At 37.8% G+C, this 16,100-nt stretch overlaps 1 protein-coding gene across 4 annotated transcripts in view; it reads right to left on the minus strand.

Moving 5' to 3' along the window:
* The window catches only part of col11a2 (collagen, type XI, alpha 2), a 35,706-nt gene extending 32,734 nt beyond the window's left edge, over nt 1-2,972 (minus strand). For all 4 annotated transcript variants that reach the window (XM_084130649.1, XM_084130648.1, XM_084130647.1 and 1 more), the window contains exons 1-2: nt 2,724-2,972; nt 2,501-2,614 (exon numbers count right to left, since the gene is read on the minus strand). In XM_084130649.1, the coding sequence (XP_083986775.1) occupies nt 2,501-2,582 (82 nt within the window). In that variant the 5' untranslated portion in view covers nt 2,583-2,614; nt 2,724-2,972. The remainder of the gene's footprint in view (nt 1-2,500; nt 2,615-2,723) is intronic.
* Between the last annotated feature and the right edge of the window lie 13,128 nt (nt 2,973-16,100).

The raw sequence follows: 16,100 nt of genomic DNA on the forward strand, positions 1-16,100 counted from the left end.
ACTTCTTTAACCAGAGGAACTGTATTGTTGTCAACAGAGCAATCTGTGAAAGTGTGAGGCTTCTGAGGCCTTGTTGTGGTTAAAGTGTGGAAAAGATCTTACAATCTTAGAAAATCTTAGAAAACTAACAGCGCAGCTCACCACAATTCATCTGAGGTATCATTCATGCACAAACAATACAGGTCAAGTTATTAGTTTAATACCAAATATGCACATTAACAGTGACCCTATTGTGCCCTTTCCATACATAAATAACAAATTCAACAAATCTAATAAGAGATCTGAAGAGGACACATTAAACTTTGGCCTTCATATTCCAGATTTACTTCAGGACAAGGGTGAGTTAGTGAGGGGGAAGATTAGGAATGAAAGTAACTTTCATTTCACGAAACTGTCAGGAATGACGGACACACCCGTGAAGACAGTCTTTTCTCACGTGCTACGAATATACACACGAATATTCCGGGCATTTCCTTCACACACAGTGGCTCCATTCAGCCCTCAGCACTGCATTTGGTTGAGGGTGTTTTGGTTAACAGAAGTGAGACAGACTGTTCTTTGAGAGCGCTGCCTTTGAAATGAGGTTGAAGGAACATCCATGTTAAAAAAATATTCCCCACCTAAAAAATCACGGCGCTCTCAAAAGTCTGTCTGCTGTCCCAAATTCAGCATTGTGGAACAATGTTGAACGCTTGAGGACACTAGCAGAAATAGATGGACTTGGAATAAGTAAATGTAAATCCCAAATAGTGGCTTTGGTTTACTATTTTGGGGCACACCATTTTGAACATAACTTGGTTTCTTCTTGGCACTTTTTAAATCACATTTGATTCATCAACCAGAAACAGCAGGCTGAGGAATATTCAGTGCAACTTTGACTGGCCTAAAACTGGCATACTGTGGAAAATTCTTCAGGTGTAACAGATGTGTGCGTTTACACAAATATCACTGAGCTCACACACCCAGACACTAACTCATTCACTACATCTCTCTGAACCACAGGGCAGAATAATAACCCACTCATGCAAGGCACAAATATTCAGACTTCCTCCAAATACACAAGGGAAGAAACGGGGAGAAAAAGTGAGATCAAATCAGCAATCTGGAATTACATCCATACATGAGGGACGTTAGGTGCGTCGCGCGCCACCATTCAATGTTTTGTTATTGACGTTTTTTTGTAATTCAAATATACTCACATTAAATCTGAATCAAATCTGCACTCATTTCGGTATGAAAATGCATTATATCTGATTATGTCTACTGCTACTTAGTTACTGTACAAAAAACGTCTTGGGAAAAACAGGATCTCGAGCGCCACTCACCCAGTAGTGGTTGACACTAGAAGCGCAGTTTTTCACTATTGTTTTACAGCTAGGGATATTTGTATAAAATAAATATTAATCTGTTAATGTGCATCTGGTCGGGTGTTGTACATGAAATATATAACTGACTAAATAAAAAGGGGATATTTTTATCATTAAAAAAAAACATTAGGTTAAAAATGTTTGTGAAGAAGAACAGCGACAATCTTATTCATAAAAATAAAAGAAGCATACACAGTGCGGAACAGGTGTCAAATAGTAGCCTACATTTAAGCGACAATGTTTAACAAATTCGACGAGATATTAGGACACCGTTGCAAATGTCTTGGAACAACTTGAATAGGTTACTTAATAAAAATAATAAATTAACTTGAAATATTTGATTTGAGAAATTATTTTAAAGAGATCCCAAAGAGACAGAATATGCACCGGATGAGTGGTCATACATAAAGTGAATATGCAGAATATATATTCAGAAATATTTGATACATTTAGAAATGTTCTGAATGCCGAGAAGCATCCCCGAGACCGCAATTAGCCTAATAAAATGATTATTAATAATCATAATATGATAAAAACAAATAAAAATAAAACTGTAAATAAAAATGTATCTTTTGACATTCACGGGTAGCTACGACTAGGCAACACGATGTATTCATTGTTTGCACAAACAACAACAAACGACGCCTCAAGGTGCTGCGCCTGAACTGAAGCTCGAAGCAGGAGGTGAAACCCTGTCAGTGGAGCACCGTCCTATCCTCTGCCCCCGTCGGGATGCCACACTACATGTGTGCCACCGAGGCCTGGAGCAACTCATGGGCCTATACTTGTGTATATTTCAGCTCTTAACCAATTCTGACAAGATAAACGAATGATGTTACCTGAAGGGACACGAACCAACGAAACCTACCAATGTGAGCTCACCAAAAGTGAACAACATCCACAATATAGCTAGACTATCAACAAAATTAAGAGTAGGCTACAACATAACTGAGAAATTAACCACCTAAAGATACGTTAGAAAAACGTATAAGCATCAACAGCTAGTCACCTGTAATCTCACCGTTTAGACCATTGTGCGTAAAAGCGCATCAGCGTATGCTGTATTGAGGTATAAAAACCTGTACATAAATCATGTCAAATCCCATAAACACCCCAAAAAGCAAAACGCTCACCTGCTTGTGCCAGAGTAAGGCACAGGAGGAGCACGAACGATGTCTCCATGCACCACGGCCTCCGCTTCTTCCGAATATCCATAGTTCCCAAGTTTTTTGACCGGTTTGGTTGGACTATAAGGCAGGACAATTTCAAAATTAGCTTTTCGTTCTTTTTCTCTCAGTAACTGGTTTTTAGGGAGCCTGTAAGGAACTTGGTGCGCCTTAAGAGACACACACCCACCTTGTACTTCAATAAGTTATCTGTGTTATGTACAAAACTTAAATAGAAAGAAGGGAACGGGTAATAAATATGCAGTTTTACAGCTTGAAATCCCTAATGTTAGAGCCCCATTGAGTCTGAGTGAACAGAAAAGCGGAGAGAGCAGAGAGAGACTTCAAATCACTCTCTCTCAATCTCTCTCTTTCTCTCTCCCTCTTCTTACTTTCTCCGACGAAATGCGAGGGAGCGTGTGTGTGTGTGTGTGTGTGTGTGGAGAGAGAGAGTGAATGAGAGGGTAGAGAGTAAAAAAAGAGGGAGGGAAAGTCATGCATACGGGCTGCGGCTTTCTACACGATCGTTACTTGTCGACAGACGTGCATTTCAAGAAATCATCAAGGATCTATATGGCCCAAAAATATCTGCATTCATCAAATGAGCTGTTTTATGTTGACGTGCCAGCGATTGGCATGTAGATCAGTCACTTTATTTCTCTCTATTTATTTCTGTTAGACAGCTGAACCATGTAGGACCGATGGGTCCGTAAGCATGAAAGAATTTCGGCAGCCAATCAGATCGTTATCCGCTCGTGACGTCACACACACCCTCAGTCTTGGCTGGTCGGTTAGTCAAATGACCACGCACGCAGGTACGAAACGAAATGAACTTTTAGCCCTGTCAGCAAAACTTTTTTTCAGTTAGTCATAGAAAATTATTGAAGAAATGTTTATTGTCATTCAAATTATTAGTCCGTCTACTTGTAATTTATCGCACGCAATTTGGTTCGTCTCGCGCAACATGGAACAGAACGCAGATTTTTTTTTTTTTGTAATAGCCTACATGTATGATGTGAAAATGTATAATAAAGTGATATGACAGTTGGTTACTTATGTTCTGGCGACGCACCGTCCCATTCTGATTAGTTGTTTAATTCAAATTCATTTCACTTTTTCACAGCCTCAATGTCAAAAGTGGTTCAATTTACAAGTATTTATAGTAGACCTAACTATAGTATAGTATTTGATTTAGCTTTAAATAGTTAATAAAAGTAGGCCTATATACAGTAATCAAAGTAGCTAACCCTTAAGATTATACTTTAGTGACATGAGTCAGAAAGAAATGAGTGTAATTATGCTCTCTCTCTCTCAAGAAACTAGTTTATGTTGATTTTTCTCTGTTTTCTCTCTCACTGCCCCCTATAGATGCAGTAAACTGCAGTTCTTCAAAGTAAGGGAGAAAAAAGGAAAACCAGTCATTACGGTTACACCTCTGTCCAAGGATCTTTATAAGCGCTTTTGCATTTAAAGAAACAACCCATATGAGTTTGAGGTTCCTCAAATGGATAGAAAACATTTTTTGAATGGTTGCCATTGATTGGTAATGAAATACCATAGGCTACTGTCAGCAGCCATTAATCACAATATGACCTGCACTTTGTTCTTTTATGAATATTAAAACTCCTAGCAACACTATTAGGAGCTGACGAGAGCCTTTTCCCTGCAGGGATATTCTAATTTTCAGTAAAAACAAAAAAACAAGAGACTCACATCAGTGCTTCTTATGTCCTGTGGTCCATTATGGTCTAAGGGAGACAATCCATAAACAATCATGGCATGTGTTTTTGTAAGGCCTCTGGCTGGTGCACTCTAGCGTTTCTATAATAAAACAGTATAATCATATGCTTTACATCTGTGGTGTTCCCATTGACACAGAGAGGCCAGAGGAGAATGTGAGAAAGAATAAAGGTATTTTTAAAAATGTGAGAAAAGATTACTACTTACTACTGAAGATTACACACACTGTCCAGCCAAAAAAACAAAACAAAACAAAAATTCACTGTTTGGATTTAAATAGACAAATGCTTAAGAGTCTATGGTTGGATCATTATTACTGTGATTACTATGTTAGCATGCTATATGTTTGGCAACAGTTCTTCTACCCCTAATTGATGGAGTGTGTAGCTTTTCATTTCTTAAACAACCATGGAAGACACATCATGGCCATATTCCAGGATGACAATATCAAGATTCATCAGGCTCAAATTGTGAAAGAATGGTTGGCAGGGAGCATAAAGAATCATTTTCACACATGAATTTGAGTCCAGACCTTAAATTCATCAAAAGTCTTTGGGATGTGCTGGAGGAGACTTTACAGAGTGCTGGACTCTTGCATTGTCAATACAAGATCTTGACCAAAAATGCATGCACCTCTAGATTGAAATAAATGTTGTGATGTTATTTCCATCAAGAGGTGCATACATTTTTGGTGCATCAATTTACATACACACAATTATAATAAATAACAAAAATAAAACTAATAATAAATAGAAAAGCCCACAGTCTAATTCCAAGTTTTGAATAGCAAATCAGAGCACTTTTATAAAGTGCTATAATCTTCTAAATGATTGCTTTTTTCCCCCCAAATTAGCACTGATGCTAAACTTAACTGCTAGGGAGGATAAAAACGAGCAGTTTGTTGTTCATAAATACAGTTATATCATCAACAGCATTTAAAAAATAGAAAATCTCTAAACTGACAAATATCTAAATGCAACTAAACCAATTGAATTAAAATGCCGTCCATTTAGTCCGTCTGAAACCATGGTTGAGGATGTGAACATTAAGACAGTGAGAAGTTGACGTACAGGTGAACACGGACCTTGAGAAGACATAAAAATACAGCTGGGGTTGAAATGGCCTGAGAGTTTACATCCAGAAAAACACTGAAGCGCAACTTCAGCTCAAACACTGCAAAGTACCTTGAGAACATTCACATAAATAGACGACTGACATAATGCCCTGGCAAGCGCACAAACCATGTACAAGGCAAAACCGATAAAACTTATTATTAGTTAGAAAAAGGTAAAAAGCCACTCAGACTTTGACTGAGAAATCCTCAAGACAGATGTTTTCCACCTTGAGTCGATTCAGCTGTTCAGATTAATACAGCCTACTAATTTGTCCAGTAATTTCAGGGTTTGACGATAGGCCACTAGCCATGCGGTTGTGTAGGTTTAGGTTGGCCACCCATGCTAACAGATTTTATGACAACATCTTGAGCGAGCAAATGAAATTCTCTGCGAGTGTGAGAAAATGAATTATCTGCGATAGGGCTACGTGCCGGGCACAAGCCAACGGGGGGCACGCGAAAGCAAAGCTCAAGTTTTCCTTGGAGACAGACACGGCAAGTGCTTGTGGACAGCCTGGTTATTTCCAAAATGGGGACCTTGTAATTACAATAAAGCGACCAGATTATATTGCAGACTTCCTTAAAAAGTCTGTATTTTACTGGGCAGGGCTGCAAACCACGCACACACACCCTAGCCCACTACAACACACCAAAATAGATCGGAGAAGGGGGGAAGGAAATAGATTGGCATGTGTATATTTGTGTGTGTGTGTGTTTGCGAGGAAATGGACTGGGTTGGTACAGGGTTACAGCAGGAGCATTGAAAATAATTGGCTATGTATGTACCTCTGTATTACGCTATACAGAGCGCCCAGTAAGAGACCCAGATATAAGAGCACAAAATGAGAGAGAGCCGGAGAGAATGGATCAGTGATTTTGGAAACCGGCCTCATGAACGCCCCAGATCAGGCTGTGAAATGGGAAGGGTGAGACTGAAGGCCGGCTAGAAGAAAGCTTATGTTTGCTAGCTTAATGTTTGCCATGCCAGCTTGTATATGAGAGCTGCACATGGCTATCAAACCATCAGTTATGCTAGTAAGAGTTTAAAGCACCAACAAATAAATGTTTGTTTGTTTGTTGCACAGATTGTTATAGTATGTGCGAACACGTGAACACTCACGTAGGCTCTCGGTTTGACTCATTTTTTCTGATTTTCTAAATGTGGCTGCCTGAAAGCGCCTCAGATCATTTAGCACAATTAGGCGTCATTAAGCAAATTTTCTTCAACAACTTCAATCGTCACAGTAATGGGGACTATTAAACAATATTAAATGGCTACTTAAGAGGAATGGAACATACATTGAGAGTTCATGTAGTGGAAAATCCAAAATATAAATGCTATAGTTTCTCCTTTTAAGAGATTTAATTCTTGATTAAAAGACCCGTCTCCTCTAGAGTTTCAAAGGAGATCTTAAACTGTCCTCAGATTTGCCAAAAATACTAATATTGCAAAGCCTGCAATCAAAAGTCAGAGATCTCATTATGAACTCATCACATTTTCCCCTGGCCAAATAATATGAGCTATGGTACAAACATTTTGATTTCCCCAAAGGAGAAACATCTGAGACAAAGTTGAAGCTTCACTGATATAAAAATAACTCACACATGAAATATATTTTGTTAGAGCTGTTATTAAAAAGCCATTCAGAAATATGACTATATAATGCTCACAATGGTTATTTTTGCTGGCACAGATAAATGAGTAGTTTATCATAATGTAATATTTCTCATAGCTTAATGACCAGTGTCACAGAACTAACTACAGGTGAAACAAGACTGTGGGAGAAAGACTGAGAAGAGAAAGACAGTAAATGACTATGGAAAAAGATGATGTGAGTAGAAAGAGAACAGGTACTTAACTATTTGAGAAGTCACGGAAAACTTCACGGAGGGAAAAAAAAATCATTGGAATGAATAGGGATGGTGAGGGGGTCCGATGGCATGCAGCAGGAGAGAGGGAATGAATGAGGCCTATTGATGGAGAGAGAGAGAGAGGGATCAAACAGTATTTACCCAGAGAGAGAGAGAGAGAGAGAGAGAGAGAGAGAGAGAGAGAGAGAGAGAGAGAGAGAGGGGTGGAATTGAGGGAGTCATGCAGGAGGTTTATTCATATGACCCACTGACTGAAGTGGAAATTTGGGGACATACTGATGAGTCAAAGGAGGGGACGGTGATGGAGAGGACAGAGAGAGAGAGAGAAAGGATGTCATGAAAATTTCCTGGATGAAAATCCAAAATGCATTACAAAATCTCACTTGAAACATGGCAGTAAAAGAAGAACATGCACTGTCTTGTATCTACTATAAAGAAGTAAACAATTAACATAAAAAAAAATTATATAATAATGTAATCATGTAATGCTCAACCCGGGAAAAAATAATTTGCTTATTGGTTAATTGGGTATGATAAAAAAAAAAAAGTAAGTATAGGCTACATGTCAAGAAATGTCAAAATTAAGTCTGAATTGCCTTTCCCTCTCCTTGACTAATTTCATGGCGAGTCTACTGATGTTTAAGACATGCTTTTTTGGGGGGCGGTAAAAAATGGCACAAATACCAGTAAATTGACTACCGTAAACCTTAGTAAATCACCTTGCCTGATTCATTTAAATACTCTCCTCCCATAAATTTTGCGTCTGAAAGGGAAACTCCTACAAATGCAAATCCAATAAGGTCAGCCGCAAAAATAACCCTGTCCAAGCCTTTTCATTGCTAATTTTTCACTGCATGTCTTTTTAACGACAAAAGAGGGTTTGGCTGTTAGTAAATCTGGCCCTAAAAATTTAAGAACACATTTGCGTCTTTCCAGCCCTGAGCATTAGCAACAACACCAACCATCTCAACTTGAAATGCATGCACACTGAATAATGTCGAGAGCCCCAAATCTGTCACTTATGGACAGGCCACACGTACTGATTTTGTCGAGTTAGACACGTTCCTATTTTGATGATCCTGGAATAACATTCCTGTCCGAATATTTAATCCTAACCCTATTCCTACCCCTAAACCTAACCATAAATTATCCCTAAAATCAGAAGGAAATTATGTAGAAGCACCTAACCCTTGTTGTAAACCTAAATTTGACATAACCTGTAAACTTGTCCCTTAAATCTGATTGGTTGATTGGAATGATGTTCATCAACAAAGATGATGATCCAGGAACATGTTCTCTCTCTCTCATCAACCATTTCAGTCATATCTGACTCTTGGTGATTCTTGGTCTTGCCGTACGCAAGAGACTGACTATGATTTTTCCAGGGCAGGTTGCCAGGTCTTTCCCTCACCCTCCCCGTTACATGGCTCGGGACTCACACACATGCATTCACACCTACAAACAAATGTAGGGCCTCCAATTCACATACAGTGAGGAAAATAAGTATTTGAACACCCTGCTATTTTGCAAGTTCTCCCACTTAGAAATCATGGAGGGGTCTGAAATTGTCATCGTAGGTGCATGTCCACTGTGAGAGACATAATCTAAAAAAAAAATCCAGAAATCACAATGTATGATTTTTTAACTATTTATTTGTATGATACAGCTGCAAATAAGTATTTGAACACCTGAGAAAATCAATGTTAATATTTGGTACAGTAGCCTTTGTTTGCAATTACAGAGGTCAAACGTTTCCTGTAGTTTTTCACCAGGTTTGCACACACTGCAGGAGGGATTTTGGCCCACTCCTCCACACAGATCTTCTCTAGATCAGTCAGGTTTCTGGGCTGTCGCTGAGAAACATGGAGTTTGAGCTCCCTCCAAAGATTCTCTATTGGGTTTAGGTCTGGAGACTGGCTAGGCCACGCCAGAACCTTGATATGCTTCTTACAGAGCCACTCCTTGGTTATCCTGGCTGTGTGCTTCGGGTCATTGTCATGTTGGAAGACCCAGCCTCGACCCATCTTCAATGCTCTAACTGAGGGAAGGAGGTTGTTCCCCAAAATCTCGCAATACATGGCCCCGGTCATCCTCTCCTTAATACAGTGCAGTCGCCCTGTCCCATGTGCAGAAAAACACCCCCAAAGCATGATGCTACCACCCCCATGCTTCACAGTAGGGATGGTGTTCTTGGGATGGTACTCATCATTCTTCTTCCTCCAAACACGTTTAGTGGAATTATGACCAAAAAGTTCTATTTTGGTCTCATCTGACCACATGACTTTCTCCCATGACTCCTCTGGATCATCCAAATGGTCATTGGCAAACTTAAGACGGGCCTTGACATGTGCTGGTTTAAGCAGGGGAACCTTCCGTGCCATGCATGATTTCAAACCATGACGTCTTAGTGTATTACCAACAGTAACCTTGGAAACGGTGGTCCCAGCTCTTTTCAGGTCATTGACCAGCTCCTCCCGTGTAGTTCTGGGCTGATTTCTCACCTTTCTTAGGATCATTGAGACCCCACAAGGTGAGATCTTGCATGGAGTCCCAGTCCGAGGGAGATTGACAGTCATGTTTAGCTTCTTCCATTTTCTAATGATTGCTCCAACAGTGGACCTTTTTTCACCAAGCTGCTTGGCAATTTCCCCGTAGCCCTTTCCAGCCTTGTGGAGGTGTAAAATTTTGTCTCTAGTGTCTTTGGACAGCTCTTTGGTCTTGGCCATGTTAGTAGTTGGATTCTTACTGATTGTATGGGGTGGACAGGTGTCTTTATGCAGCTAACGACCTCAAACAGGTGCATCTAATTTAGGATAATAAATGGAGTGGAGGTGGACATTTTAAAGGCAGACTAAGGGACCGTTCGGTATTTATGGAAGGGGCCACCGGAGGAAAATAGGGGAGGGTCATGTCTTTTTATTCTTTGTTGAGGGGAGGGTCATCCAACTTTTTTCAGTCTAGGGGGAGGGTCACCCAACTTTTACATTCATGAAAACAGCAACATTTCAAAGTGGCTTGTTTGGTGCTATTTTTTTCCATTTAGCTCTATGTTGATCTCGTGTTATCAACCCCCCTTCGATATCAGACCCAACAAAAATCCAGTTTAGCGCTGTTTGACAGTGCGCGCGCACTTCACACGCTCAGAAAAGTGCATCATGTCAGAACAGAATGCCAATGAAATTTTTACCCGGCAAAGCTTTAAAGCACGAGCAAATAATGAACTTTTGTGATTGCGAATAAGTGCACAGTGTCCTGTGAGTGTAACTCTACGGCTGCATTAACATGTGTGATGTGAACGTAGGCTACGTCGAGTTTTACAGTATTGGGACTGAGGCGCCAGAACTGCAGCTGATAGAATACTACCATATTTTAGTTTCCATTCTTATTTTGTTTCCACGATGTGTAAGCGATTCCAGTGTTATGGACGTGACATTTGCAGTAAAACTTGAAATATAAATTCTCAAAAAATGCATTTAATACCAATATTTTGAAACGTCTGAAAGGAGTCAAGACATTAAAAAAATATCAGTCTACACATGCGTTTTATATTTAATATGAGGGAAATACATGTGTGACCTGACACAAAAAATCTTTAACTTTTAGGTGGCAAAATATTTTTTAGTAGGCTAATTCTATAAATTACACTGTGCAAACCAAAAGATATATACCCACCGGATAAATAAAGATCGGCCTCCACAGAACATAAAATAGGCCTATTATATTATTTTTATTTTATTTTTCGTGTTCGCATTTATGTGAAAAAAAAAAAAAACAATGTTACGGGGCGTGACAGTTCTCCATTACGGACATGACTGCTCTGAGAGCGACTTTAAAACTTTCACAGAGACCTCAAACAGAAAGCACAAAGCCTTTCTTTAAAGTTAATTTCGTTTTTTATTAATTGTATCTTAATTTTAATCAATGTTTCATCTGGATTTAATAAATAAGTAAATATAGTAGAAAATAGATAATCATAATACGGAGGCGCGGGCGAGAGACTGGACTCTTGTCTCCCAAATGAACCGAAACTCAGCGTAAGGTATTCTACTTGCCTCACAGACCTGAGAAATATAGCCAATAGAAAGCTTGAAATGTCTACTTTTAAACAGAACAATTCAAAACGAAGGAAAACAGACTGCTTTCTGCTTATGAAATGTGCATTTCTCTCTGGCGCGTTCTGAGAAGATCGCGACGCATCGTCAACTTCATCTTTGCAGTCGACACAGAAAACACTTGTTTATTAATAAACAATTAAAATGTCTCCTTGCTATATTTGACATATTAATAATCATTACTTTTGCCGGTTCTTTGTGACAGCTTTTAGATGCTTTATTCGCAACGCCACCAACATGTTGATATGAACGAGTCACACCGCATCAGCACCGAAAACATTTTTTTTTTTTTTTAAATCTAAAATAAAAAATCGTGATACGAACCGAATCGTAGGTTTGGTCTATCGTTACAGCCCTAGTTAGATAAGAAAGCAAGAGTTTATGGTTTAAAAACAAACAAACAATGGCTATCTGAACATCTTTGCCAAGCGCAAACCAGTACAGAAGTAGGCTAATCAATCAATTATCGGGGAGGGTCATGCCTTTTTTCACAATCATTTTGGAGGGTCATAGAAAAATTTATTGCTGGCGAAGGGAGGGTCATGTCTTTTTTGACAACAGATCTCAAAACTCCTCCGGTGACCCCTTAAATGAAAAACGAACAGTCCCTAACAGGTCTTTGAGGGTCAGAATTCTAGCTGATAGACAGGTGTTCAAATACTTATTTGCAGCTGTATCATACAAATAAATAGTTAAAAAATCATATATTGTGATTTCTGGATTTTTTTTTTAGATTATGTCTCTCACAGTGGACATGCACCTACGATGACAATTTCAGACCCCTCCATGATTTCCAAGTGGGAGAACTTGCAAAATAGCAGGGTGTTCAAATACTTATTTTCCTCACTGTATACTGCATGTTTTTTAATTGTGAGGGAAACCGGAGAACCGGAAGAAAACACACACAGAAACAGGGAGAACATGCCAACTCCACACATGAATGGCTCAGCCGGGACTCGAACCGGGGACCTTCTTACTGTCCCAGTCCTAACCACTGAGTCACTGCCACCCAGGAACATGTAGCACATGGTGAAATCAGCTTCTGATGAATCTGCAGACGTCTGTGGAATAGATTTAAACATGCTAAAATGTTTTAAAGGGAGCTGAAAGTTTCATCATATTAAATATTGAATAATCATATAAGATATTAAGACCTTTGTGAATCATAAGCATTCCAGTTCTGCAGGAAAGATTCAATAAAGATTCAGTGAAGTTTCTGGAGATTCAGTGAAGTTTCTAGAGTTCTGTGAAGTTTCTGGAGTTCTGTGGGTGCAGATTCCTTGTGAGCAGCAAGGCATCTGTCAGGCTTTTGGAACAGAGTTTACATGTCATTTAGCCGAAAGTTTTTACAAAAACAACACGCAATTTCCAGAACACTAATTGCAGGAAAAACCCTCCGGATCAACCTAGGGCTGCATGCTTCAGTCAAGCACACAATGATGAATGTGATGCTCTTTAAGCATGAACTAGCTGCGCAAAACTTTACAAAAACAATGTAGGCCTACAATACCGTTAAAAATTTGAGGTCAGTACGTTTTTGGTAACACTTTACAATTTCATTTGTACAAATTAATTTTCAATTTCATTTATAAGGTTTAATTTGTTAACAATGTATTAACTAACATGAACTAACCATGAGCAATACATTTGTTACTGTATTTTTTTTATTTTTATGTTAGTTAATATAAATCCAGCTGTTCATTGTTTGTTCATGTTAGTTCACTGTGCATTAACTAATGTTAACAAATACAACTTTGATTTTAATAATGTATTAGCAAATGTTGAATTAACAAAGATGAATAAATGCTGTAGAAATGCAGTTCATTATAAGTTCATCTTAACTAATGTAGTTAATGTTAACTAACCTTACTGTAAAGCGTTACCGTTTTTTTTTTTTTTTTGTAAACTTTATATTAATCAAGGAATCTTGAAAAAAGTACTAGTTTCCTCAAAAATATTAAGTAGCTCAATCATCATTAAGCAGCAAATCAGCACATTATAATGATTTCTGAAGGATCATGTGACTCTGAAGACTGGAGTAATGCTGAAAATTCAGCTTTGCATCACAGGAATAAATTACATTCTAAAAAATATATTAAAAGAGAAAATAGTTATTTTAAAATGTTTTACAGTTTTTACTATCTTTTAGATCAAAAATGTAGCCTTGGTGAGCATTAGAGACTTCTTTCAAACATGAATAAAATCTTACCAACCCTAAACATTTGAAAGGTTGCGTATACTTAGTGATTAAGTTGTATGACCCTCAAGGCATCGATCAATCTCAATGTTTCTGAATCTGCAGAGCTGTGAGAGACAAACGTCTCAGCATTAGCATGTGTGAAACATCAGGTCTGTTTGTCAAGCCAGAGATAACACATCAGCTTGAGGTGTCTTGATGGTCTTCAGCACAGACCATCTGCACACTGTGCCGTAATAATGCACCTTTGTAGCCAAACTAAAGCTAAAGGTGAGGAGAAGAGCTCCACAATGAGACGCGCACTCCAGGGGGAGGATGAGGAGGAAAGGGAATGTACCACTTGGGTGTTGAGGAAGGGGGTGGGGTGGCCGGGGTAAAGCTCAGAGAACAGAGGGGTCTTTTGTGAAGCAGGAAGGGAGAGACACACAGCGAGCGGTAGTACAGTAGAAGCCTGATGGGAGAGGAGAGAGAAGTAGAGATCCAGAGGTACGGAGAGACGTGACTGTGGCCTTTACAAGACAACCAAAGTGCCTCCTAACTTAGATATTCGGTCCTACAATATGTTTATACTGAACAAATCAAATATGGTTATATATATGTATACATTTTTTTGCTTACTTGACTCAATATGTATTCACACACTACAGTTCAAAAGTCTGGGATCGGTGAGATTTCATAAGTCTCTAGTTGACTTATAAAACTTATTGACTAAATGACTTATTTCCTCCATGGATTAAAAAAAATGGGTAATTGCAAATTTTTCCTCTCAGAACTGTGAGATAAAAACTCAGGGTAACTCGAGGTCCAATTCTCACTATTAACTAATTGCTTATTAGCATAAATTACTAGGATATTGGCTGTTTATTAGTACTTATAAAGCACAAATTAACGATTTATTCTGCATGACTATATTCTACATCCCTTAATCACACCCAATAGCCTACCTAACAACTACTTTACTAACTGCAGTAATTAGGAGTTTATTGAGGCAAAAGTCATAGTTAATAGTTAGTTAATAGTGAGAATTTGACCCTAATCTAAAATGTGACCAAACTTGGATTTGCAAGAAAAAAGTCAGAATTGTTAGATATAAAGTTGCGATTATCATTTGTATTTTCTATTCCTTTGCAGAAACAAGCTTCCATATTTATGTTCACTGGATTTAAAATAAAATAAAAAAATACAGAAAAAACAGTAATACTGTGAAATATGATTACAATTTAAAATATTTTTTTTCTATTTTAATACATATATACACACATATATACATAAAATGTAACAATATTCCTGTAATGGAATTCAGTGTCAAATGATCCTTCAGAAATCAATGTTAATGTTGATTATAAATGTCACATAACAGTCACTTTTGATATATTTTTAATGTCTTAAAACCTTACTAATCCCATTTTTTTTAACAATAGTGTATAATGCGAATTAATTATGATTGTTGGTCAAATCTCTAGTCTCAACACTGTAAAAAATGATTTTTTGGTGAAGTAAATTCTACTGAAAAAAAACAATGTAATTTACATGAAAAAGTTAGTTCAGGCAAGAATTTAAAAAACTAAGTAAATTCCATATCAGTACTTAATTCAAGCGAGTAGAAATGAAAGCGTAAATATCAACTCAATAAAATTAAGTAAAAATTACTCAGCTTTTCTGATACTGGGGTTCCCATCATGCACTGGACCTTGAATAATTAATGAGGTTAATTTTTCACTGGTTTCCAGCTGTATTTACACTGTTTTATCATTGCTTTTGTTGTCAGGATTAGTAACTTGCCATTTTGTGACATTTCGAGTAAATTTTCTGCTCAAAATGACACATTCAAACACAAAAACGATCCATCAAATGTTACCGTCATTGTGTATTGTCTACCAAGTATTGAGGTCTTTGCATTCACATGATGTTTAACATCTGACATGCTGTAGTATAAATTACTTAGATAATCTAAGTAAAGCACATACTATAAATGACTGGTATAATTCAATATTATTGTTGGAGTGAAATGTAATGCTAAGGAAATTTCAACTAAATTGATATTAATCAATCTTTTACTAGCCAAGTTAAAATTACTTACTTTCTGTGTTACTTTCACTTAACTAGGTTAAGTAAAGTTTACTTAATTCCATATTCCAAGTAAATTTAACTTAAAGATTTCTAATTAAAGCTACTGATGAATATGTTTAGGTTTTTACTTGGCAAATCTTTGTAAATTTACTAGCATTTTCTGAGTGAAAAAAGTTTTTTCAAGTAAATCCTACTCCAATTTTTTTTCAGTGAACACTAAGATCTGCAGAGTAAACCAGGTCAAGGCCTCCGTAAGACAACAAAAACTAAGGAAAGGAAAACTAAATGGCATAAATGTCAGTTACTCCAATGTAGTTCTCCAGCCGCACAACAGCATCTATGAGTGACAATCAAAAAACAAACTGTTACAAGATGAAGATGATGATACAGAAGGTGTAACGGTGTGCGTGACACGAACATCAGCCAGCAAACACAGAGTGAAGGTGAGGAACTGAAACACAC

Source organism: Abramis brama (assembly GCF_963993115.1).
Source record: "Abramis brama genome assembly, chromosome: 12".
NCBI lineage: Eukaryota > Metazoa > Chordata > Actinopteri > Cypriniformes > Leuciscidae > Abramis > Abramis brama.